This window comes from Cherax quadricarinatus, chromosome 34 (assembly GCF_038502225.1).
Source record: "Cherax quadricarinatus isolate ZL_2023a chromosome 34, ASM3850222v1, whole genome shotgun sequence".
Lineage (NCBI taxonomy): Eukaryota > Metazoa > Arthropoda > Malacostraca > Decapoda > Parastacidae > Cherax > Cherax quadricarinatus.
Window position 1 is genome coordinate 19,963,704 of NC_091325.1, and position 25,052 is coordinate 19,988,755.

At 44.9% G+C, this 25,052-nt stretch overlaps 1 protein-coding gene across 9 annotated transcripts in view; it reads right to left on the reverse strand.

Moving 5' to 3' along the window:
* LOC128693671 (monocarboxylate transporter 14-like) overlaps positions 1–25,052 on the reverse strand; it is a 489,471-nt gene that overhangs the window by 112,762 nt on the left and 351,657 nt on the right. For 5 of the 9 annotated variants that reach the window (XM_070091222.1, XM_070091223.1, XM_070091221.1 and 2 more), the window contains exons 2-3: positions 14,977–15,561; positions 4,910–5,195 (exon numbers count right to left, since the gene is read on the reverse strand). In XM_070091222.1, coding sequence (XP_069947323.1) covers positions 4,910–5,195; positions 14,977–15,036 — 346 coding nt within the window. In that variant the 5' untranslated portion in view covers positions 15,037–15,561. The remainder of the gene's footprint in view (positions 1–4,909; positions 5,196–14,976; positions 15,562–25,052) is intronic. The other 4 variants (XM_070091219.1, XM_070091218.1, XM_070091217.1 and 1 more) reach the window with 1 other exon arrangement.

Here is a 25,052-nt window from a genome sequence, read left to right on the forward strand (position 1 = left end):
AGAGGAACTTAGCATACCTTTGGCTAATCTTTTTAACATATCACTACAAACTGGCATAGTGCCTGATAAGTGAAAAATGGCAAATGTAATACCTATTTACAAGGCAGGTGGCAGGTCCTTGGCTTTGAACTATAGACCAATAAGCCTTACCTCCATAGTGGGAAAATTTATGGAATCAATAATTGCCAAAGCAATTCGTAGCCATCTTGACAGGCACAGATTGATTAATGATTCTCAACACGGTTTTACAAAGGGGCGTTCCTGTCTTACGAATTTACTAACCTTTTCACTAAGGTGTTTGAGGAGGTAGATCATGGTAATGAATATGATATTGTGTATATGGACTTCAGTAAGGCTTTCGATAGAGTTCCACACCAGAGGCTATTGAGGAAACTTAGGGCACACGGAATAGGAGGATAAATTTTTTCCTGGGTAGAGGCATGGCTGACAAATAGACAGCAGAGAGTTTGCATAAATGGGGAGAAATCAGAATGGGGGCACGTCACAAGCGGTGTTCCTCAGGGGTCAGTGTTGGGCCCGTTGTTGTTCACAATTTACATAAACGACATAGATGAGGGAATAAATAGCGACATAAGCAAATTTGCTGATGACACCAAAATAGGCCGTCCAATTCATTCTAATGAGGACATTAGAGCACTCCAGGATGATTTGAATAGACTGACGCAATGGTCGGAGAAGTGGCAGATGCAGTTTAATATTGACAAATGCAAAGTTCTAAATGTTGGACAGTTAAATAACCATGCCACATATAAACTAAATAATGTAGATCTTAATACTACCGATTGCGAAAAGGATTTAGGAGTTCTGGTTAGCAGTAATCTAAAACCAAGACAACAGTGCATTAGTGTTTGCAATAAAGCTAACAGAATTCTTGGCTTCATATCTAGAAAATATAAATAACATAAGTCCTCAGGTTGTTCTTCAACTCTATATATCCTTGGTTAGGCCTCATTTAGATTATGCTGTTCAGTTCTGGTCACCGTATTACAGAATGGATATAAATGCTCTGGAAAACGTACAGAGGAGGATGACAAAGATGATCCAATGTATCAGAAATCTTCCCTATGAGGATAGACTGAGGGCCCTGAATCTGCACTCTCTCGAAAGGCGTAGAATTAGGGAGGATATGATTGAGGTGTATAAATGGAAAACAGGAATAAATAAAGGGGATGTAAATAGTGTGCTGAAAATTTCCAGCCAAGACAGGACTCGAAGCAATGGTTTCAAGTTGGAAAAATTCAGATTCAGGAAGGATATAGGAAAGCACTGGTTTGGTAATAGAGTTGTGGATGAGTGGAACAAACTCCCGAGTACATGAGTGGGTGTGGGTGGGTGTGAGTTGGACCTGACTAGCTTTGCTGCTGGGTCTTGTACAGTGCTCCATGGCAATATAAACACAAATGCAGTATAATGTGATCCTTTATTGACTACGTTTCGCCCACACAGTGGGCTTTTTCAAGTCACTTGAAAAAGCCCACTGTGTGGGCGAAACGTAGTCAATAAAGGATCACATTATACTGCATTTGTGTTTATATTGCCATTGTGTCGGTATTTTATACCATTTATTTCCACAGTGCTCCATCCTTGAGTGGGGATGACCAGACTGGGTGGGTCATTGGGATTATCCGGGGGGGGGGGACATGGACCTGCTCCGCATGGGTCAGTAGGCCTGTTGCAGTGTTCCTTCTTTATGTTCTTATGTGTTTGTTTATACAATCTTGTTGAGTGAATGGCACAACAACACAAAGTAAAGAATATAAAATCACATACCATGACTGGAGCAATACACAAGTAACCCGCACATTGAAGACTGAAACTTACGATGACGTTTCGGTCCGACTTGGACCATTAGTTAATGAACGAGGTATTGGACCAAGTCGAAGCGAAACGTCCTTACAAGTTTCATTCTGCTTTGTGCGGGTTATTATAACTTTATTTACTACAAGTACATGTACAAGGTATACAGTCCTAGCTGACATCAATGACATACTACTATATAGAAAGCCCCTTGTTATGCTGAGCATTTCCCGCAAATTAGGTCAGTTTTGTCCCAGAATGCGACCCACACCAGTCGACTAACACCCAGGTACCTACTTTATTGATGGGTAAACAGTAACAATCGGTGTAAGGAAACACGCCCAATGTTTCTACTCTCGCAGGGAATCGAACCCGGATCTTCACCGTGCGATGCGAGAGCTTTTGCCACCAAGCCACGGGCCACAAAGTAATTACTGTATTTTTAACGGCTTTATCATAAGCTAGTGTTGTTAAGAGGTTCGATAAGAGAAGTGATGGTAGGAAGGATATAAATGTTAACTGTTATGGAGGCGTTGTATTAGTGATGGTGAGGGAGCCTGGACTGTCTGCTCGTCTGCTAGGCCTGGTCCAGTATGAGGAAGAGGCTTCTGGCCTCTGGTCACGTGACATAAGGCTTGGCCAGGGAGCCTGCCTATAAAATGGAGCTACAACGATATATGCTACATAAGCATTACACTGTTGACAGTGTAATTGCTTGTGCTGGGTTGTCAACACCAGCGATCACCTGGTTCATCACTACTACACTTGTGCTGGGTTGTCAACACCAGTGATCACCTGGTTCATCACTACTACACTTGTGCTGGGTTGTCAACACCAGTGATCACCTGGTTCATCACTACTATACTTGTGCTGGGTTGTCAACACCAGTGATCACCTGGTTCATCACTACTACACTTGTGCTGGGTTGTCAACACCAGTGATCACCTGGTTCATCACTACTATACTTGTGCTGGGTTGTCAACACCAGCTATCACCTGGTTCATCACTACTACACTTGTGCTGGGTTGTCAACACCAGTGATCACCTGGTTCATCACTACTATACTTGTGCTGGGTTGTCAACACCAGCGATCACCTGGTTCATCACTACTACACTTGTGCTGGGTTGTCAACACCAGTGATCACCTGGTTCATCACTACTATACTTGTGCTGGGTTGTCAACACCAGCGATCACCTGGTTCATCACTACTACACTTGTGCTGGGTTGTCAACACCAGTGATCACCTGGTTCATCACTACTACACTTGAAGATTGAGACACTTATGCAGCATATGGGAATCTTTATTCAGGAAACGTTTCGCCACACAGTGGCTTCATCAGTCCAATACAAAGAGGAAGGCGTAAGGAGAGGAGGAGTATGAGGTGATCACCTCATACTCCTCCTCTCCTTACGCCTTCCTCTTTGTATTGGACTGATGAAGCCACTGTGTGGCGAAACGTTTCCTGAATAAAGATTCCCATATGCTGCATAAGTGTCTCAATCTTCAACTTGTCGGTTTTTCAAACCATTCATCACTACTACACTTGTGCTGGGTTGTCAACACCAGCGATCACCTGGTTCATCACTACTATACTTGTGCTGGGTTGTCAACACCAGCGATCACCTGGTTCATCACTACTATACTGGCTTCTTGTACCATGTACAATCATATAAATGCTCTCATATTTCTGCCTAAATTATGATTGTGATCAGCGGAAAGCGCTAAACCCATAGCGGTCATACAGCAATGGGGGAAATCAATTGAAGATAATCAAATTTGATCCAAGGAAAATGAAGGGAGCTTCAATTGCTTGTTCTCTCAAGGAGACCCTTAGTCCATGGAAAAGGGTCCGTCCTCCATTCCGTGAATCGTACCTGATTGCCTCCCATTCCCTCAGCGTTGTATGATCCCTACACGTTTAATACTCTCCCAATTTATATAATAAAAATAATTCAATTCCCTGTATCAAGGCTACTTCAGTAGCATCAGGCCTCACAATCTTCTACTGTTGGAGAGGCAGGCAGGCAGGCAGGCAGGCAGGCAGGCAGGCAGGCAGGCAGGCAGGCAGGCAGGCAGGCAGGCAGGCAGGCAGGTAGGTAAGCAGGCAGGCGGGCAATCAGGCAGGTAATTAGGTAGGTAGGTAGGCAGGTAGGTAGGTAATTACGCAGGTAGGTAGGTAATTAGGTAGGCAGGGGGGTAGGTAGGTAGGTAATTAGGTAGGCAGAGAGGTAGGTAATTAGGTATGTAGGTAGGTGGTAAATTAGACACATGTGCAACTCTTGGGTATTCTTCGCTTGCCTAATTCTTGGGCACGACCTACTTCCACATTGAACAAATGTGACACCACCTATGACTGCTACACCTCTCCTGCCATACGGTTTATAAGCTGCTTCTCCGCTCATATGCCGTATTCTACTCAAGACTGATGGACTGAACACATCGACTCAAGGTTGAGGGACTGATTACCTCATTCTCCTCCTGTTCTTCAAGTTTCTCCTACGTATGGACTGATGAAGCCACTGTGTGGCGAAACGTTTCCTCAATAAAGATACCCAAGAGTTGCACATGTGTCTAATTTATCAACATGTCGGTTCTCTGAACCATCCATCTACAAATGTAGGTAGGTAGGCAGGAAGGCAGGCAGGAAGGTAGGTAGGCAGGAAGGTAGGTAGGCAGACAGACAGACAGACAGGCAGGCAGGCAGGCAGGCAGGCAGGCAGGCAGGCAGGCAGGCAGGCAGGCAGGCAGGTAGGTAGGTAGGTAGGTAGGCAAGCAAGCAAGCAGGCAGGCAGGCAGGCAGGCAGGCAGGCAGGCAGGCAGGTAGGTAGGTAGGTAGGTAGGTAGTCAGGCAGGCAGGTAGGTGAAATAAACCTTGGCCACTGATACCGAGAAATTTAAAAAAAAAAAAAGACCCCTGAGCCAACACTAGAACATATTAGAAAACGCTTCGATCCTGGGACCGTGGTTAGAAGTGATCAAGGTCCCAGGACCTTAACGTTTTCTATTATGTTCTAATGTTTGCTCGTCTCTTTAAACCAGGTAGATAGGCAGGAAGGCAACATGGTGGACAGAGGTAGATAATTACTGACCAGCACTAAGGTAGACGCCAGCCAGGAGGGATGGTATCCAAGCCACTGTGCCTTTGGGAGCATCGAACTGCTCACAGATAGTCTCCAGGAAGGGACTGAAGGAGTAGGCGACGCCGTCCACGATGGCGTTACAGAGGAAGGAGACCACGACGATCATCCATCCCCAGCCACCGTCAGGAGGAGGAGGCAGCTCAGCGGGTAGTGACGTGATGGAACCATTATCGTCATCATCCTCGTAGTAACACTGAGTACCATGGTGGCCATCATCCCGGCTCTCAAATTCACTCTGAAATACAGGAAAACTAAATGGTAGATCGGTAAATCTAAATGGTAGGCAGGTAAATCTAAATGGCATTTAGGTAAATCTAAATGGCAGGTAGATAAATCTAAAGAGTATGGTAGGTAGTCGAGGAATTTCAAGAGAGGTTTGACCGGGTAGATCACTGATAAATGATAATAATGTACTTACGTGAATACAATACACAACAATATACCCACACAAGGTAAACAAATACAAATCATATACCCACACAAGGTAAACAAATACAAGCCATATACCCACTGTGATAAGCCCAAAGAGGCAGGTCAGCTGTTTTAATAATCTTCCTGGCTTACTAGTGTACCTCGATATAATCTAGTGATACCAGTGAATAGGAAAATTCAGTGTTGTGGTAGCAACTAACCAGTAACATAATGGTACTTAGTGGAGTGGAGTGACTTTCATTAGTTTTTTCTCTTTCTTGAAATACCAGACGTATACAGTGAAATTCATTTAAACTGTAGTTACCAGCGGTCGCAATATACATAACGAGAAGCAAATATTACTCCAAAAAGGCGTCTTTCCTCCAATAATTGAACCAGTCAACTATAGTGATAATATAGCATTTGTTGTAGTGGAGACGGAAAAAACCTAGAAAAGCTACATACAGTGATCTATAAACAAGGGTTGAGGTCTGGACCGTTCGTCATTGTAGGAGCTGCCAGCAATCACCAGTTCTTCAACACGCAAGTTATACTTTTGTATCAATCAAATCACATATTACTCGGTTAGATAATTTCCAGTAGTTCCTTCATGTGATAGCCAAATCGCCGACCAGTATGCTTTAAATAAGTGACCCCTGATCAGATCCGACTGGTTCCGAACCCTTGGCCGTTCCGAACCCTTGGCTGGTCCGAACCCTTGACCGGTTTCAAACGGATTCGTTGGGCAATAAAGCAGACTGTAAACAGACGGGGTTTTAGGCGCCCTTATCAAACACAAACAATAAATATAAAACAGGAACGTACACTGGTAAGCTGTCCTAATATACAAGTACAGTTAGAAATAGAAATACAAATAGCCAGATCTTCACTTTAAGGAGGTTATTAGTAGAATATTCAAGAAGTTACTAGTAGAATTACAGTAAATCAACCATTAAAATCACATTATGAAGCTCTGTGTCGTCTGAAGTACATCAAACAAACAGGCTTCCACATGGATAAATTGCCATTTTTGTGGAGATATCCAAGAACTATCTACAAACAGTATTAAATCAGGGAAGTGTTTTTGGGTATGCCCAAATGAGATAAATCTGTGGGCTAAAATCACATTGGTATTAAAAGAGGATAACATCAAAGCAGCCTTCATAGAAAACCTGGAAGCATTCCATAACAGATGGGAAAATAAAAAGTCTGGGCTGGATGGTATCGCCCTTGGTGGTGGCCATGTAGTCAGAAACTGTAAGGCTGGAGGTGCTGTCCTGGGTGACAGTAATGGTGAAGCTGGAGGTGCTGTCCTGGGAGACGGAAATGGTGAGGATGGAGGTGCTGTCCAGGTAGTCAGTAAATGTATGCATGAGGGAATGCATATAAATGACCTCGAGGGAGACAGGAGCTGTAGTGGGGAAACAAGTGTAGTCAAAGATAAGATAAAACCAATATTACAAACTAGCAATACCACAGGAGATAGCAAACAAGGGGACTCCACTAGCAATAGTGAGGATATATTACCAGAAACAACTGGTGAGAGCCCCATTGTTAATACTAGTGAGGATAGGAAAGAGGCAGGTAAACATGCACTAACAGGGAATACAGTCACAGAAACCCAAGGCAAACAGAAACCAAGTCTGTGCACATACTATGCACTTGGTATCTGCAGGCATGGGAAATCTGGAAAAACAGATGGGACGTGCAACTATGACCACCCTAGAAAATGCCGTGCCCATATGATAACGCTTTTTCACCCTGAAATGTGTCCCTCTTCAGTACAGGAAAGACTGTGCTATAACTTAAATTGCCAGGCACACCATCTAAAGGGGACAAAAATATACAAAACATCCAGGCCATGGGAAAACCTGGGTAGCCACAGCCACTCAAGAGGGAGAGGTTTTTTAGTGCCAGGAAGAAAAAAAAACTGGCAGGAAATGGCAGAAATCGTACACCAAATCCAGTCATTCCTGGAGTGGAACCACAGTCGATGGCCTCCACTCCAAACCAACAGATACAGATACTAATGCCGGAAAAAAAAATCCCCCCCAGCACCACCAATACCACCAGTCCGATGACATTCTTTTTTGCAAATATACAGGGTCTAAAGCCAGCAACGAACAACAAAATACCTTTCATCCATGGACTGCTTGCAGAGGCAAATGCAATGTTCGCGGCTTTCACAGAGACCCACATAAAGGATCACTTGGACAACGAAATATGGATCCCAGGTTACAACCTATACAGATGTGACAGAGTTAACAGGCAAAAAGGGATGGGGGGGGGGTGGCATGTATATCGCAGAGTAGTAGTAGTAGATGTAATTACTAGTAGTTGTAGCTAGTATCAGAAGTAGTAGTAATAGTAAGTAGTAGTAGTAGTAGTAGTAGTAGTAGTAGTAGTGGTAATAGTAAGTAGTAGTAGTAGTAGTAGTAGTAGTAGTAGTAGTAGTAGTAGTAGTAGTAGTAGTAGTAGTAGTAGTAAGTAGTAGTAAGTAGTAGTAAGTATTAGTAGCAGTAGAAGCAGTAATAAGTAGTAGTAGAAGCAGTAATAAGTAGTATTAGTACATGTAGTTAGTAGCAGTAGTAATAGGTGTAGTTAGTCTACGCTTGCCAGATAACTAATACCGTCACTTACACACTTGACGTAGGAAAAATGTTTATGGAAGATGATGCAACTGTGACCCACATTAAGTTCCAGTGGAGTATGGGCAGACATACCTTCATACAGGGAGGCCACACACGGAAAAAACATTCTAACATCTCTCAGACTGATCTTAGCAGTGCTAACTTTACCTCATTGTAATGCTGCCGTGGAACATGTGTTAAGCTACGTCAGCATTAAGTTAAAACTGTAACAAGAGTTTGAAAATTAATTTCTCTATTACATATGAGATGACAAAGCATGGTAAATGTTGCCATGATTACAACCTATCTAGGAGCTAATGATAAACAATCTAATAGTTGCGAGTCAGTGGAAGGCTTCGGTCAAATGACCAAAAGCTCCGGCTGCGGGTCATCAGTAAGACTCGCCTCGGGAAACAATTGTCATGTTTCATGAGAAATCTGCGTAACTTATCTAATGTATGAAAAATAAGCTCTTTGGAGAAAAAGAAACAGATACACACTGATTTAGAGAAGGTTAATTGGGATTTATCAGATGTAGAATAATCACCTATACACAGGCGATTATTCAGTGCATCGTATTGTGTCATCTTATAACCTTTGTAACTAATAATCTTAGCTATTTTCTTAGCTTCTCTCTACAAAAACAGTAATTGTTTTTTTTAGCGCCTTTAAGGCAAGAGTCTATTGCTATTTGAAAATTTCAGTTGGCAACTCTGATAGCTGCAGACAGATTCTAAACTTTAAATCCGTGTGTGACCCCCAAGCAGGTCGTGGCTACAACACGTCCACCCACTTACCTGCTCTGGAGGGAAGGCAGAACTAACATACATAATAATAATAATAATAATAATAATAATCTTTATTTACTACAAGTACATGTACATGGAATACAGTCCTAGCTGACAACAATGACATACTACTACATAGAAAGCCACTTGTTATGCTGAGCATCTCGGGCAAATTAGGTCAGTGTCCCAGGATGCGACCCACACCAGTCGACTAACACCCAGGTACCCATTTTACTGATGGGGAACATAGACAACAGGTGGAAAGAAACACGCCCAATGTTTCTACTCTGGCTGGGAATCGAACCCAGGCCCTCGCCGTGTGAAGCGAGAGCGTTAACCACCAGGCCACCAGAGTAGTGAAGAAATACCCCGACTGACACCACCACCACACAACACAAACACACCACCACCACACAACACAAACACACCACCACCACCACAAAACACACCACCCCCACACAACACAAACACACCACCACCACACAACACACCACCACCACACAACACACCACCCCCACACAACACACCACCCCCACACAACACACCACCACCACACAACACAAACACACCACCACCCCCACACAACACACCACCCCCACACAACACACCACCCACACACAACACACCACCACCACACAACACAAATACACCACTGCCACACAACACACCACCCCCACACAACACAAACACACCACCACCACACAACACACCACCCCCACACAACACACCACCCCCACACAACACACCACCCCCACACAACACACCACCCCCACACAACACACCACCACCACACAACACAAACACACCACAACCCCCACACAACACACCACCCCCACACAACAGACCACCACCACACAACACAAACACACCACCACCACCACACAACACACCACCACCACACAACACAAACACACCACCACCACACAACACAAAACCCCCACACAACACACCACCCCCACACAACACACCACCACACAACACACCACCACACAACACCACCACCACACAACACACCACCACACAGCACACCACCCCCACACAGCACACCACCTATAACGGGATTATTTGGTAGTATGGTAGCGGGGTTCAAATGATAAGTGTCTTCGGAGGCTTCCTTGTTTATTTAAATTGTCGTGGTGGGTACACAGGCTTGTGTTGTGCCCATGGCCCGGGAAGGGCCATCCCACGAGAGAGAGCTACTAGTACTTGTGTCTTGCTGCTAGGCTGCTGTCTGAGTGAGCGCGAGGCATGGGCAGACAGGCTGGCGTGCCTACCGAGAGGCCTGTCTACAGAGGGCAGCATCTGAGTGGCGCGAAATATGAACTAAGCTGGCAGACAGCATGGGCTGTCTGTGCAGACAGTACAGGCTGTCTACATACGCTCGGCCACCTACCCCGTGTCATCCCGACGCGACAATACTGGTGGTAAAAGGAACTCGGTCTCTCTCTCGTAGGAACAGGGCACAGAACACAAAATAAAAACATATATATACATATGGACATGGAAAAAAAACTTCCTACAGGGAGGGAAGAAAAAAACATGTGGGGTGTGCTAAACATCGTGGTCATAGGCAGTGAGCGTCGAAGGGCATCACTGCACGCCTTCCTGCGTCTGGACAGATACTGCAACACAGGAGACATCACTGCGGCTGAGCTGTGACGTAACAGGTTACAGTCTCCTCTGGAACAGTGAAGCAGTCATCGTAGGAGTCGCTGAAGGTTTCACTTAACCTGGGGCACAACATGCTGGTGCCCTCGAGTGAGGCGTCGACAAAACTCGGCAACTGGGCAGGACTTCTGGCAAGCGACTCAGGACACTTCTCGACTGGTACTGTCGCTGGGCTGTCACTGCCGGCGAGCGTGGAGCGAGTTGTGGAGCGAGTCGTGGCAGAGATGACTGGGCAAAACATCTGGGAGTCATAACATCATACACCAGACTGCAGTGAGAGAGCTAGCAGTCAAAGTGACATCTTCTTTGTGCAGGCTGCTCACTGAAGCTTGTGACACGAGGCTGACACAGCGCCTGCCGACAGGGCTGACTGCGGCTTGACGAGTATCATTCTCTCGGCAGTTGGAGTTATAGCAGAGGTTAGTCTAAGCGTCCCCAGACTTGTTTCTCTACATATAACTGCACTCTGACGGTCTGGAGGTGAAGTGAACAAATCTCGATGGGAATCGTAGCAGGTACAATTCTGCAGAACATCACGAGCGATGAGCATAAATGCTTTCTGTACAAGAGGGCTCGGTCACTCGGGGCTGTCTGATAGCTGTCAAACACACTGGTCACATGGGTGACTTAGCACAGTGGTGCTACTCAGGTCTGGCTCAGACCTCACTGGTCACACGGAAACTTTAAACACACCCGCGGTACATGCGGTACAACATGGCTTAAACTAGCAAATTATGCTTTTCTGTGCATAAAACTGACACTAAGACATATACTAAAATGTGAGAACACTGAGAGGAATTAACACACGACATATATCTTCTCTCAATCTTCTCGACAATACTGAAATAATTACTAGAAACACTCGATGTGACATCATGTGATGTCAGGCGTGATGTCACGAGGTGACATCAGCAGCACTGTGACGTCAGCAGACATCTCGAGGTGACGTCAGGCAGACATCATGAGGTGACGTCAGCAGACATCGTGACATCATGAAGTCGGGCAGCATCGTGGGTGACGTCAATGTGATGCGGGCAGCATCGTCGGTGACGTCAATGTGATGTGGGCAGCAGACCACAGCATGAGGCCTGGGACATTTGGCTCGGTAACTCACGTGGTTTGTAGATCCACGTGACATCGCCCACACCCACGTGGCGTCGTGATCCATGTGACATCGCCCACACCCATGTGGCATCGTGATCCACGTGGCATGCTGGTCTACGTAGCTTCGAGTGGCCTCGGGCACTCGGATACACAGCTTTGGCAATGAATCACACGAAAAACAGCAGAAAACACAGCAGAGGGAGTGGGCAGTGGTGAGTGGTGTATGGTAGTGTGGTGCATCTGAGTGGCACGAAATATGAACTAAGCTGGCAGACAGCATGGGCTGTCTGTGCAGACAGTACAGGCTGTCTACACACCACACAACACACCACTAACACACAACACACCACTCCCACACAACACACCACCCCCACACAGCACACCACACAACACACCACTCCCACACAACACACCACCACACAACACACCACTCCCACACAACACACCACTCCCACACAACACACCACCCCCACACAACACACCACCACACAACACACCACCCTCACACAGCACACCACCACACAACACACCACCACACAACACACCACTCCCACACAACACACCACCCCTACACAACACACCACCACACAACACACCACTCCCACACAACACACCACTCCCACACAACACACCACCCCCACACAACACACCACCACACAACACACCACCACCACACAACACACCACCACCACACAACACACCACCACCACCACACAACACAAACACACCAACACCATACAACACACCACCACCACACAACACACCACCACACAACAAACCACCACACAACACACCACCCCCACACAACACACCACCCCCACAACACACTACAACACAACAAACCACCACACAACACACCACCCCCACACAACACAAACCACCACCACACAATACACCACCAACACACCAATACCATACAACACACCACCACCACACAACACACCACCACACAACAAACCACCACACAACACACCACTCCGACACAACACACCACCCCCACACAACACACCACCACACAACACACCACCACACAACAAACCACCACACAACACACCACCCCCACACAACACAAACCACCACCACACAACACACCACCACCACCACACAACACAAACACACCAACACCATACAACACACCACCACCACACAACACACCACCACACAACAAACCACTACACAACACACCACTCCCACACAACACACCACCTCCACACAACACACCACCACACAACACACCACCACACAACACACCACCCCCACACAACACAAACCACCACCACACAACACACCACCACCACCACACAACACACCACCACCACCACACAACACAAACACACCACCACCACACAACACACCACCCCCACACAACACACCACCCCCACACAACACACTGTAGACAACCTGTACTATCAGAACAGACAGCCTAGCCATCTGCCAGCTTAGTTCATATTTCGCGGCATTTAAGTGCTGCCCTCTGTAGGCTCACCCAGGTCAGTGGGAGGCTGAGCCCATCCGCCCTCACTCCTAGGCCGACCCACTTGATAGACACAAGTGCTCCCCCTCCACGGACTGGCTAGCGGTCACTCCCTCACACTGCCTGTTGTGTACTCACTCCTACCCAATTAAAGCCAAACTAGTCCACGGCCGTATCATTGCTACCTACGCTACCTTCATCGGCACTAAACCGCTGTTCAACAGCAAGAACAGTAATAACAACACCACCACACAACACACCACCACACAACACACCACCACACAACACACCACCCCACACAACACACCACACAACACACCACCACACAACACACCACCCCACACAACACACCATCACACAACACACCACCCCACACAACACACTACACAACACACCACCACACAACACACCACCCCACACAACACACCCTCACACAACACACCCTCACACAACACACCACCACACAACACACACACCACACAACACACACCACACAACACACACCACACAACACACCACCCCACACAACACACCACACAACACACCACCCCACACAACACACCACACAACCACACAACACACCACACCCACACAACACACCCTCACACACACCACCACACAACACACCACACAACACACCACACAACACACCGCCACACAACACACCACACAACACACCCTCACACACACCACCACACAACACACACCACACAACACACACCACACAACACACCACCACCACACAACACACCACCACACAACACCACTCCCACACAACACACCACCACCACACAACACACCACCCCCACACAACATACCACCACACAACACACCACCACCGCACAATACACCGCCACACAACACACCACCACAACACACCACCACACAATACACCGCCACACAACACACCCCCACACAACACACCACCGCACAATACACCGCCACACAACACACCACCACACAACACACCACCACCGCACAATACACCGCCACACAACACACCACCACACAACACACCACCGCACAATACACCGCCATGCAACACACCCCCACACAACATACCACCACACAACACACCACCACCGCACAATACACCGCCACACAACACACCACCACGCAACACACCACCACCGCACAATACACCGCCACACAACACACCACCACACAACACCACACAACACAACACACAACACACCACCACACAACACACCACCACCGCACATTACACTGCCACACAACACACCACACAACACACCACACAACACACCACAACCACACAACACACCACCACCGCACAATACACCGCCACACAACACACCACCACCGCACAATACACCGCCACACAACACACCACCACAACGCACCACTGCACAATACACCACCACACAACACACCACAACACACTACCACACAACACACCACCACACACCACCGCACAATACACCGCCACACAACACACCACCTTTTTTCACTAGGTAATTCCCCGTACATTTCAGACTCGTAAGAAAGATACTTATGAAGCACCACACTACAACCTGGGTTTATAAAGTAAACATGAGTTAAATACTTCAATATTCACAAGTGTTAGTGACCATATTACCTTATAATTTCCACGTCAAAATGTATTTGAATATTTCAAAGACACTTTTAGCTCAGAAACCTTTAAAGGTCTGTTCGAAATTATCACTCGTTGGCTTCCGCCATTGTTCAAATACATTTGAGTTTGTTTGACAAGTCAAAACAATAATACAACACATACAAACTTTTCTCTCAACACAAAGACAGATTGCTACAGCGTACTGATAGTTTCACTAGCACTTGTACTAGCACTGACAACGGTATTAGTACTAGTACTGCAACTGTTACTGGTAGAGAGGGAGGGTATACAGGTAGCTGTGAGTTTATGTAAGTCAGATAAGCATGAGAAAAGATGGAGCCTACCTGCTGGTCCTCGCTGAAGGAGACAGTACGAGTCTTGGCTGGTCCTCCTCGCTTCATCATAGTGATGTTGTGCCTCTGCTCCTGCTCCTGCTGGCACTTAGCTTCCTCACACTTGCTCCTGCTGGCACTTAGATCTTTCAAAGTGCCACTAACACCAACAACGAGTTTCTTGGTTGAGCCTCTAGCTTGAAAGTTCACTTCACTCTTATAACTTCCACCGTGAGAGTTTTCAAGTACTGACTGTCATGACGTTTATATTGTGGATCACTTGGTAACAAGTGTGTGGTGGTTCAACGTTGTAACAGTGTGTGGTGGTTCAACGTTGTAACAAGTGTGTGGTGGTTCAACGTTGTAACAAGTGTGTGGTGGTTCAACGTTGTAACAAGTGTGTGTGTGTGGTGGTGTAGCTTGATGAGGAGGCAATGTCACTTTGCTACACTGGTTATGTGCACAGAGGCGCGTGTACGCGCTCTCCCCATCATATATAGTGAGCTTGTTCATCAATGTCTTGTCATTATCTGTGTACTTGAGTGCTACACTCTCACCCTTATACAGACTTTCACTTTTATCGTACACTCACTGTCACTGAAAGGTTACAAACATGGGTAGGCTTTAAACTTGCTCTGCTATAGTCGTTCAAAATTTAAGATACTTTGTTGGTACAGGGAATGGGAAAGGTTCTCGTGCAGCTGGTCTTAGTCTTACGTAAGTAAGATGACTCAGGTCTTTCCTTAGCTTACCGGTCCACCAAGTTAAAAATTCAATAATGCATATATACATACAATGTCTCCCAGTTCTGGATGACATATTTTATTACCGTACATATAATGGAGTAAGACAGAGAAACAGCTTGCTTTTCTACCCACCATGTACGTAGCACATAAAATAGAGTAGCCGCACACTGCAGATACCCCCACGCAATATCATATTGAACAGGGCAGCAGCTCACTGCGCGTGTTTCCACTATAAAATTATCGTACATTCAAAGATAAAGAGTTACTATCACAACTGAAAGAAAAAAACGATAAGCTTCATAACACAAACCTGAACAAGAGATGTTTGATCAAAACAATGACGACACTCAAGTCACCTCTACTCTAGACAGCACTACTAATTATTGTATTATGGTGGCCCGGTGGCCTGGTGGCTAAAGCTCCCGCTTCACACACGGAGGGCCCGGGTTCGATTCCCGGCGGGTGGAAACATTTCGACACGTTTCCTTACACCTGTTGTCCTGTTCACCTAGCAGCAAATAGGTACCTGGGTGTTAGTCGACTGGTGTGGGTCGCATCCTGGGAGACAAGATTAAGGACCCCAATGGAAATAAGTTAGACAGTCCTCGATGACGCACTGACTTTCTTGGGTTATCCTGGGTGGCTAACCCTCCGGGGTTAAAAATCCGAACGAAATCTTATCTTATCTTATCTTACTGCTGTATGTTAATAGCCCCATTTAAGACTGGTGAAATTGCAGACCTGAAGAATGTATGAAGAACTTTCACTGCCCACTGGAAATAAGTCACTTTGACATTTTTTGGATTATCCCAGGTAATTGACACTAAGTATGATAATTGTACTTACGCATACCTGTGCCTAAATAAACTTACACCTAAACTACCAGGAACGGCTAAAATTCCCAAGACTATATTCCCTAGAACGCAGGCGAGATAGTTATATCATAATATATACCTGATAAATACTGGAGAAACTAGTTCCAAATCTGAACACTAAAATTACTTGGTGCGACCCACAACAGTCAGCTGAGAGTCATATAACTGATTTTACTGCTAGATGGGTACAACCACATCAGGAGGAAAACAATAGTCAAGGACCAGATAATCAGGCTGAGGAAGGAAGGAAGGGAGATCACAAGAAACGACCGAGAAGAGGCTTGGCAACCGGAGCAAAGTACCTCTCTCAAACGTAAACCTTTAGTGCTATCGCTCATAAGATAACGGGTGGAGGCACCCAGCAGCTCAGAGGAGAGACCATTCGCTCAAGGGTTCGAAACCCGGGCCCTCGAAAAGTTTAAGCATGTTTTCCTTAAACTCTTGCTGCCCCTATCCACCTAGCAATAAAATTAGCTATATGACTAAAATATAGTTAAAATTAGCTATAATTCCTGGGTCACACCCAGGAAAAAAATACTATGTAAACCCGTTGTTATTATTATTATTACTGAACAGAAACTGGGCTGCAGTTAGCAGACGAAGGACCAAACCTTCAAAAGTTACTGCGCGGAATAACTTGCACAGGTTTAGAGCTTCCTGAAATACAATAACATAAGATCTTCAGAAAGCACTCGTGACATGATAATGGTTCCCCCACGAACAGAAATGTTCTCCACTTTTCCTTTCCAATTTGAACTATGTGAAGACGTATCATCACACACACGAATAACACCGACCTCTAGTCTTATGTGTGTGTGGGTGTGTGTGAGGGTGTGTGTGTGGGTGTGTGTGAGGGTGTGTGTGTGTGGGTGTTGGTGTGTGTGTGTGTGGGTGTGTGTGTGTGGGTGTGCGTCCTTGTGTGTATGCATATATTTGTACGCTCGTGTGCACATGTCCGTGCGTGCGCCCTCGTGTGTGTATGTGCGCGGGCGCGCTAGTGTTTACCTGGAGTTTACCTGGAGAGAGTTTCGGGGGTCAACGCCCCCGCGGCCCGGTCTGTGACCAGGCCTCCTGGTGGATCAGCGCCTGATCAACCAGGCTGTTGCTGCTGGCTGCACGCAAACCAACGTACGAGCCACAGCCCGGCTGATCAGGAACTGACTTTAGGTGCTTGTCCAGTGCCAGCTTGAAGACTGCCAGGGGTCTGTTGGTAATCCCCCTTATGTGTGCTGGGAGGCAGTTGAACAGTCTCGGTCCCCTGACACTTATTGTATGGTCTCTTAACGTGCTAGTGACACCCCTGCTTTTCATTGGGGGGATGGTGCATCGTCTGCCAAGTCTTTTGCTTTCGTAGTGAGTGATTTTCGTGTGCAAGTTCGGTACTAGTCCCTCTAGGATTTTCCAGGTGTATATAATCATGTATCTCTCCCTCCTGCGTTCCAGGGAATACAGGTTTAGAAACCTCAAGCGCTCCCAGTAATTGAGGTGTTTTATCTCCGTTATGCGCGCCGTGAAAGTTCTCTGTACATTTTCTAGGTCGGCAATTTCACCTGCCTTGAAAGGTGCTGTTAGAGTGCAGCAATATTCCAGCCTAGATAGAACAAGTGACCTGAAGAGTGTCATCATGGGCTTGGCCTCCCTAGTTTTGAAGGTTCTCATTATCCATCCTGTCATTTTTCTAGCAGATGCGATTGATACAATGTTATGGTCCTTGAAGGTGAGATCCTCCGACATAATCACTCCCAGGTCTTTGACGTTGGTGTTTCGCTCTATTTTGTGGCCAGAATTTGTTTTGTACTCTGATGAAGATTTAATTTCCTCATGTTTACCATATCTGAGTAATTGAAATTTCTCATCGTTGAACTTCATATTGTTTTCTGCAGCCCACTGAAAGATTTGGTTGATGTCCGCCTGGAGCCTTGCAGTGTCTGCAATGGAAGACACTGTCATGCAGATTCGGGTGTCATCTGCAAAGGAAGACACGGTGCTGTGGCTGACATCCTTGTCTATGTCGGATATGAGGATGAGGAACAAGATGGGAGCTAGTACTGTGCCTTGTGGAACAGAGCTTTTCACCGTAGCTGCCTCGGACTTTACTCTGTTGACGACTACTCTCTGTGTTCTGTTAGTGAGGAAATTATAGATCCATCGACCAACTTTTCCTGTTATTCCTTTAGCGCGCATTTTGTGCGCTATTACGCCATGGTCACACTTGTTGAAGGCTTTTGCAAAGTCTGTATATATTACATCTGCATTCTTTTTGTCTTCTAGTGCATTTAGGACCTTGTCGTAGTGATCCAGTAGTTGAGACAGACAGGAGCGACCTGTTCTAAACCCATGTTGCCCTGGGTTGTGTAACTGATGGGTTTCTAGATGGGTGGTGATCTTGCTTCTTAGGACCCTTTCAAAGATTTTTATGATATGGGATGTTAGTGCTATTGGTCTGTAGTTCTTTGCTGTTGCTTTACTGCCCCCTTTGTGGAGTGGGGCTATGTCTGTTGTTTTTAGTAACTGAGGGACGACCCCCGTGTCCATGCTCCCTCTCCATAGGATGGAAAAGGCTCGTGATAGGGGCTTCTTGCAGTTCTTGATGAACACAGAGTTCCATGAGTCTGGCCCTGGGGCAGAGTGCATGGGCATGTCATTTATCGCCTGTTCGAAGTCATTTGGCGTCAGGATAACATCGGATAGGCTTGTGTTAATCAAATTTTGTGGCTCTCTCATAAAAAATTCATTTTGATCTTCGACTCTCAGTCTGGTTAGCGGCTTGCTAAAAACTGAGTCATATTGGGACTTGAGTAGCTCACTCATTTCCTTGCTGTCATCTGTGTAGGACCCATCTTGTTTAAGTAGGGGCCCAATACTGGACGTTGTTCTCGATTTTGATTTGGCATAGGAGAAGAAATACTTTGGGTTTCTTTCGATTTCATTTATGGCTTTTAGTTCTTCCCGCGATTCCTGACTCCTAAAGGATTCTTTTAGCTTAAGTTCGATGCTTGCTATTTCTCTGACCAGTGTCTCCCTGCGCATTTCTGATATATTGACCTCTTTTAGCCGCTCTGTTATTCTTTTCCGTCGCCTGTAAAGGGAGCGCCTGTCTCTTTCTATTTTACATCTACTCCTGCTTTTTCTTAGAGGAATAAGCCTTGTGCATACATCGAGTGCCACCGAGTTAATCTGTTCTAGGCATAAGTTTGGGTCTGTGTTGCTTAGTATATCTTCCCAGCTTATATCGGTTAGGACTTGGTTTACTTGGTCCCACTTTATGTTTTTGTTATTGAAGTTGAATTTGGTGAATGCTCCCTCGTGACTAGTCTCATTTTGTCGGTCTGGGGCTCCACGCATACATGTCTGAACCTCAATTATGTTGTGATCTGAGTATATTGTTTTTGATATGGTGACATTTCTTATCAGATCATCATTGTTAGTGAAGATGAGGTCTAGTGTATTCTCCAGTCTAGTAGGCTCTATTATTTGCTGGTTTAAATTGAATTTTGTGCAGAGATTTAAAAGCTCGTGTGAGTGTGAGTTTTCATCAGAGCTGCCTCCTAGTGTTATTACTGCAACAATATTATTTGCTATATTCCTCCATTTTAGGTGCCTTAAGTTGAAATCCCCCAGGAGCAAGATGTTGGGTGCAGGAGCTGGAAGATTTTTCAGACAGTGGTCAATTTTTAACAGCTGTTCCTGGAATTGCTGGGATGTTGCATCCGGAGGCTTGTAGACTACCACAATGACTAGGTTTTGGTTCTCGACCTTTACTGCTAAAACTTCCACTACGTCATTTGAGGCATTAAGCAGTTCTGTGCAAACAAGTGACTCTGCAATGTACAGGCCAACCCCCCCCTTTTGCCTGTTCACTCTGTCACATCTGTATAGGTTGTAACCTGGGATCCATATTTCGTTGTCCAAGTGATCCTTTATGTGGGTCTCAGTGAAAGCCGCGAACATTGCCTTTGCCTCTGCAAGCAGTCCACGGATGAAAGGTATTTTGTTGTTTATTGCTGGCTTTAGACCCTGTATATTTGCAAAGAAGAATGTTATCGGACTGGTGGTATTGTTGGTACTGGGGGGGGATTTTTTTTCCGGCATTAGTATCTGTATCTGTTGGTTTGGACTGGAGGCCATCGACTGTGGTTCCACTCCAGGAATGACTGGATTTGGTGTACGATTTCTGCCATTTCCTGCCAGTTTTTTTTCCTTCCTGGCACTAAAAAACCTCTCCCTCTTGAGTGGCTGTGGCTACCCAGGTTTTCCCATGGCCTGGATGTTTTGTATCTTTTTGTCCCCTTTAGATGGTATGCCTGGCAATTTAAGTTATAGCACAGTCTTTCCTGTACTGAAGAGGTACACATTTCAGGGTGAAAAAGCTTACAGGAAGGGAGTTTGCATTTTCCTGTTGTCATATGGGCATGACATTTTCTAGGGTGGTCATAGTTGCATGTCCCATCTGTTTTTCCAGATTTCCCATGCCAGCAGATACCAAGTGCATAGTATGTGCACAGGCTTGGTTTCCGTTTGCCTTGGGTTTCTGTGACTGTATTCCCTGTTGGTGCATGTTTCCCTGTCTTATTCCTATCCTCCTTAGCACCAACAATGGAGCTCCCACCAGTTGTTTTTGGTAATTTATCCTCACTATTGCTATTGGAGTCCTCTTGTTTGCTATTTCCTGCGGTATTTCTGGTTTGCAATATTGGTTTTATCTTATCTTTGACTACACTTGTTTCCCTACTATGGCTCCTGTCCTCTATGAGGTCATTTATATGTATTCCTTCCTGCGTATAATTCCCGACTACCTGGACAAAATCTCCAGCTTCACCATTACTGTCTCCCAGGACAATATCTCCAACTTCACCATTTCTGTCTCCCAGGACAGCACCTCCAGCTTCACCATTACTGTCTCCCAGGACAGCACTATCAGCCCCACATTTACTGACTACCAGGACATCACCTCCAGCCTTACAGTTTGTGACTACATGGCCAGTATCAAGGGCAGTACCATTCAGCCCGGACTTTTTATGTTCCCATCTGTTGTAGAAAGCTTCCAGGTTTTCTATGAAAGCAGCTTTGATGTTATCCTCTTTTAATACCCTTGTGATTTTAGTCCACAGATTTTCCTCATTTGGGCATACCCAAAAACACTTCTCTGTTTTAATACTGCTTGTAGCTAGTTCTGGGATATCTGCACAAGGAGCGTGACACCAATTTCCACAAAAATGACAATTTATCCATGTGGTAGCCCGTTTGTTTGACTGACCACAGACTACACACAGCTTCATAATGATTTGAATGGTTGATTTACTGCAAGTCTACTAGCAACCTCTTGAATATTATATTAATAACCTTAAATGAAGCTCTAGCTATTTGTATTTCTGTTTCTAACTCTTTTTGTATATTGGACAGCTTACCGTCACGTTCCTGATTTTTAATGTTTGTGTTTATAAGGGCGCCTACAAACCCATCCGTTTACAGTCTGCTTTATTGTCCAACGAAACTGTTTGAAACCAGTCCCGGGTTCGGACCAGTCAAGGGTTCGGACCAGTCGATCTGCTCTGATCAGTGGGTCACTTATTTAAAACATACTGGTCGGTGATTTGAGCTAACACATGAAGGATCTACTGGAAATTATCTACCCGAGTAATATGTGATTTGACTGATACAAAAGTATAACTTGCGTGTTGAAGAGCCGGTGATATCTGGCAGCTCCTACAATGACGTACAGTCGACCTCTTTGTTTATCAATCGCTGTATCTGGCTTTTCTATTTTTGTTTTTCCGTCTCCACCACAATAAATGCTATATTATCACTATAGTTGACTGGTGCAAATTTTGGAGGAAGGACGCTTTTTCTGTAGTAATAATTGCTTCTCGTTGTGTATATTGCGACCGCTGGTAACTACAGGTTATATGAAATTCACAGTAACGTCTCGTATTTCAAGAAAAAGAAACTAATGAAAGTCACTCCACTCCACTAAGTACCATTATAATACTGGTTAGTTGCTACTACAACACTGTATTCTGCTATTCACTGGTATCACTAGATTATATGCGAGTACACTAGCAGGCCAGGAAGATTATTAAAAACAGCTGACCTGTGGTAAGTTTCTGGCGACTTCTGGCACCTGCCTCTATAGGCTTATCACTTCATTTACAAATTCACCTGTTTTCAAATGACACTTTAGCCTTTATCATCAATATACTAGGGAGCCACTGTAGTATACACTATACACTATGTATACTCAATGCTTTCAGGGAGACTTTCTTTCCTCTGACACAACGTTCAATTATTATTATTTTTTTCACACGGGAAACAGTGTGGGTGTATGATCCACTTAATATTTGTATTTATAACTCATTACAATTGTGACCAGGTGTGGACGTATCAGTGGTTCATTACTTTGTAATTTGTTCATGACTGTAACCATGTATAGGAGTGAAGCTGATTCATTACCTCTGTAACTTGCCATGATTAGTGACCAGATCTACCTGGAGTTCATTACCTTTGTAACTAGTTCAGCTATCATAACTTTGGGGTCCAGTCACTGGACCCATTATGTACCTTTGTAAAAGTGTGTGTGTGTGTGTGTGTGTGTGTGTGTGTGTGTGTGTGTGTGTGTGTGTGTGTGTGTGTGTGTGTGTGTGTGTGTGTGTGTGTGTGTGTGTGTGTGTGGTGTGTGTGACTCAACAATCAATATTTGCACCAATAACTCATTACAGTTGTGACCGGGTGTGGAAGTGTGAATTGCTCATTACTCTATAATTTGTTCATGATTGTAGCCAAAGTATAAACGTAAGTAACCATTCTACAGAATTCATTACCTTTGTAACTTGTGAGCTCATTACCTTTGTACCTAGTTCAGCTATCAAAACTTTGGGGGCCCAGTCCCTGGACCCATTACGTACCTCTGTAATCTGTAAATACCTTTGTAACTTGTCATGATTGTGACCAGACCTACCTGGAGTTCATTACCTTTGTAAATTGTGAGTTCATTACCTTTGTAAATTGTGAGTTCATTACCTTTGTAAATTGTGAGTTCATTACTTTTGTAAATTGTGAGTTCATTACTTTTGTAAATTGTGAGTTTATTACCTCTGTAACTTGCTCAGCTATCAAAACTTTGGAGTCCAGTCCCTGGACCAATTATGTACCTCTGTAATCTTTTGACTACCGCCCACAGGATGGGTATGGGGTGCATAATAAACATATTAAACTAACCTCTAGTCTTGTGCAGGTCACTTCAACTGAGCCACACCATGTAGTTTGTCATCCCTGTATTTACTTTCATACACACTGTCTATTTTCACTTGTTTTTTTTTCCTATTTTGAAATTTATGGGAACGTGCTTAGCGAGGTTAAGAAATTTTTTTTTTATTGGAGACGGCTGTTATTCCATTCATTTTCCTTGCTAATGCCTGTCACTTAGGGGTGACACAAGAAAATGTGAAAATTTACAGCCCGTCGTCGTAACATAATGTTCCCTTTCTGACGTGTTTACGTTAGTCTATTTATGAATGATCTATGCGGCGAGATGTTCATGACAAGCCTACTTAATTTAAGGAAATTTCGGTATAGTTAGATTATTTGAACGTTAACCAACATAAATATACATATATACAACTGCCAGTAAGCAAGTTCTTTGAAGGTATAATAAAGTTTTGTTACACTTGCTGCACTTATGAGTAAATAGGTACCTGGGTGTTAATCAAGTGTTGTGGGTGACATCCTGGGGAAGATAAACGAAGGCCCCAGCGGAAATAAACCAGTGCTAAGCTAACCATACCACGGGAGGGATTTGAACCCGCGGTCAGAGAGTCTCAAAACTCCAGACCGTCGCGTTAGCCATTGGACCAGCTAGCCACAATAAGATTCGTCCAACTAGGTATATTTCTAAATAAAAATAGGAAGGTTAGCATAGGCACCACTGTGACCACAAATGCAAGTTTTACAGACAAATCTCCAGCTAGCGTGGCCGTGACGAACTCTAGCTCAAGTCCCCTCAATGCCGTCAACATGGCTGGAGTTTTGAGACTCTCTGACTGCGGGTTCAAATCCCGCCCGTGGTATGGTTTGTTTGCAATCGTGTCAGTTCGATTTCGTGAGTCAGTGCTAAGCTATCTGTGTTATGCTGGGGTAACAATAATCCTGAGATATGTCTTGTATCTTTTTGGGTTATGTTGGGTTAATAATCATCCAGGGCTGTGCCTTGTACACAATCTTGTACCTAATTCGAAGAAAAACAAACGTTTCATATATACGGAATGTTGACAGGTTGGGATACAGCGGCACATTCTAGCACTAGAAAATTAAAACGCTTTCTAACCTAACCTAAATTAACCTATCTTAATCTAACCTACTTAACCTAACCCAAATGAAAATAAATTAGATAATATTTGTAAGTTTATAATAAGTATTAAGAAACTAACATTGGGACGCTCATAGGAAAATAAACGAAGAGAAACAATTAAAG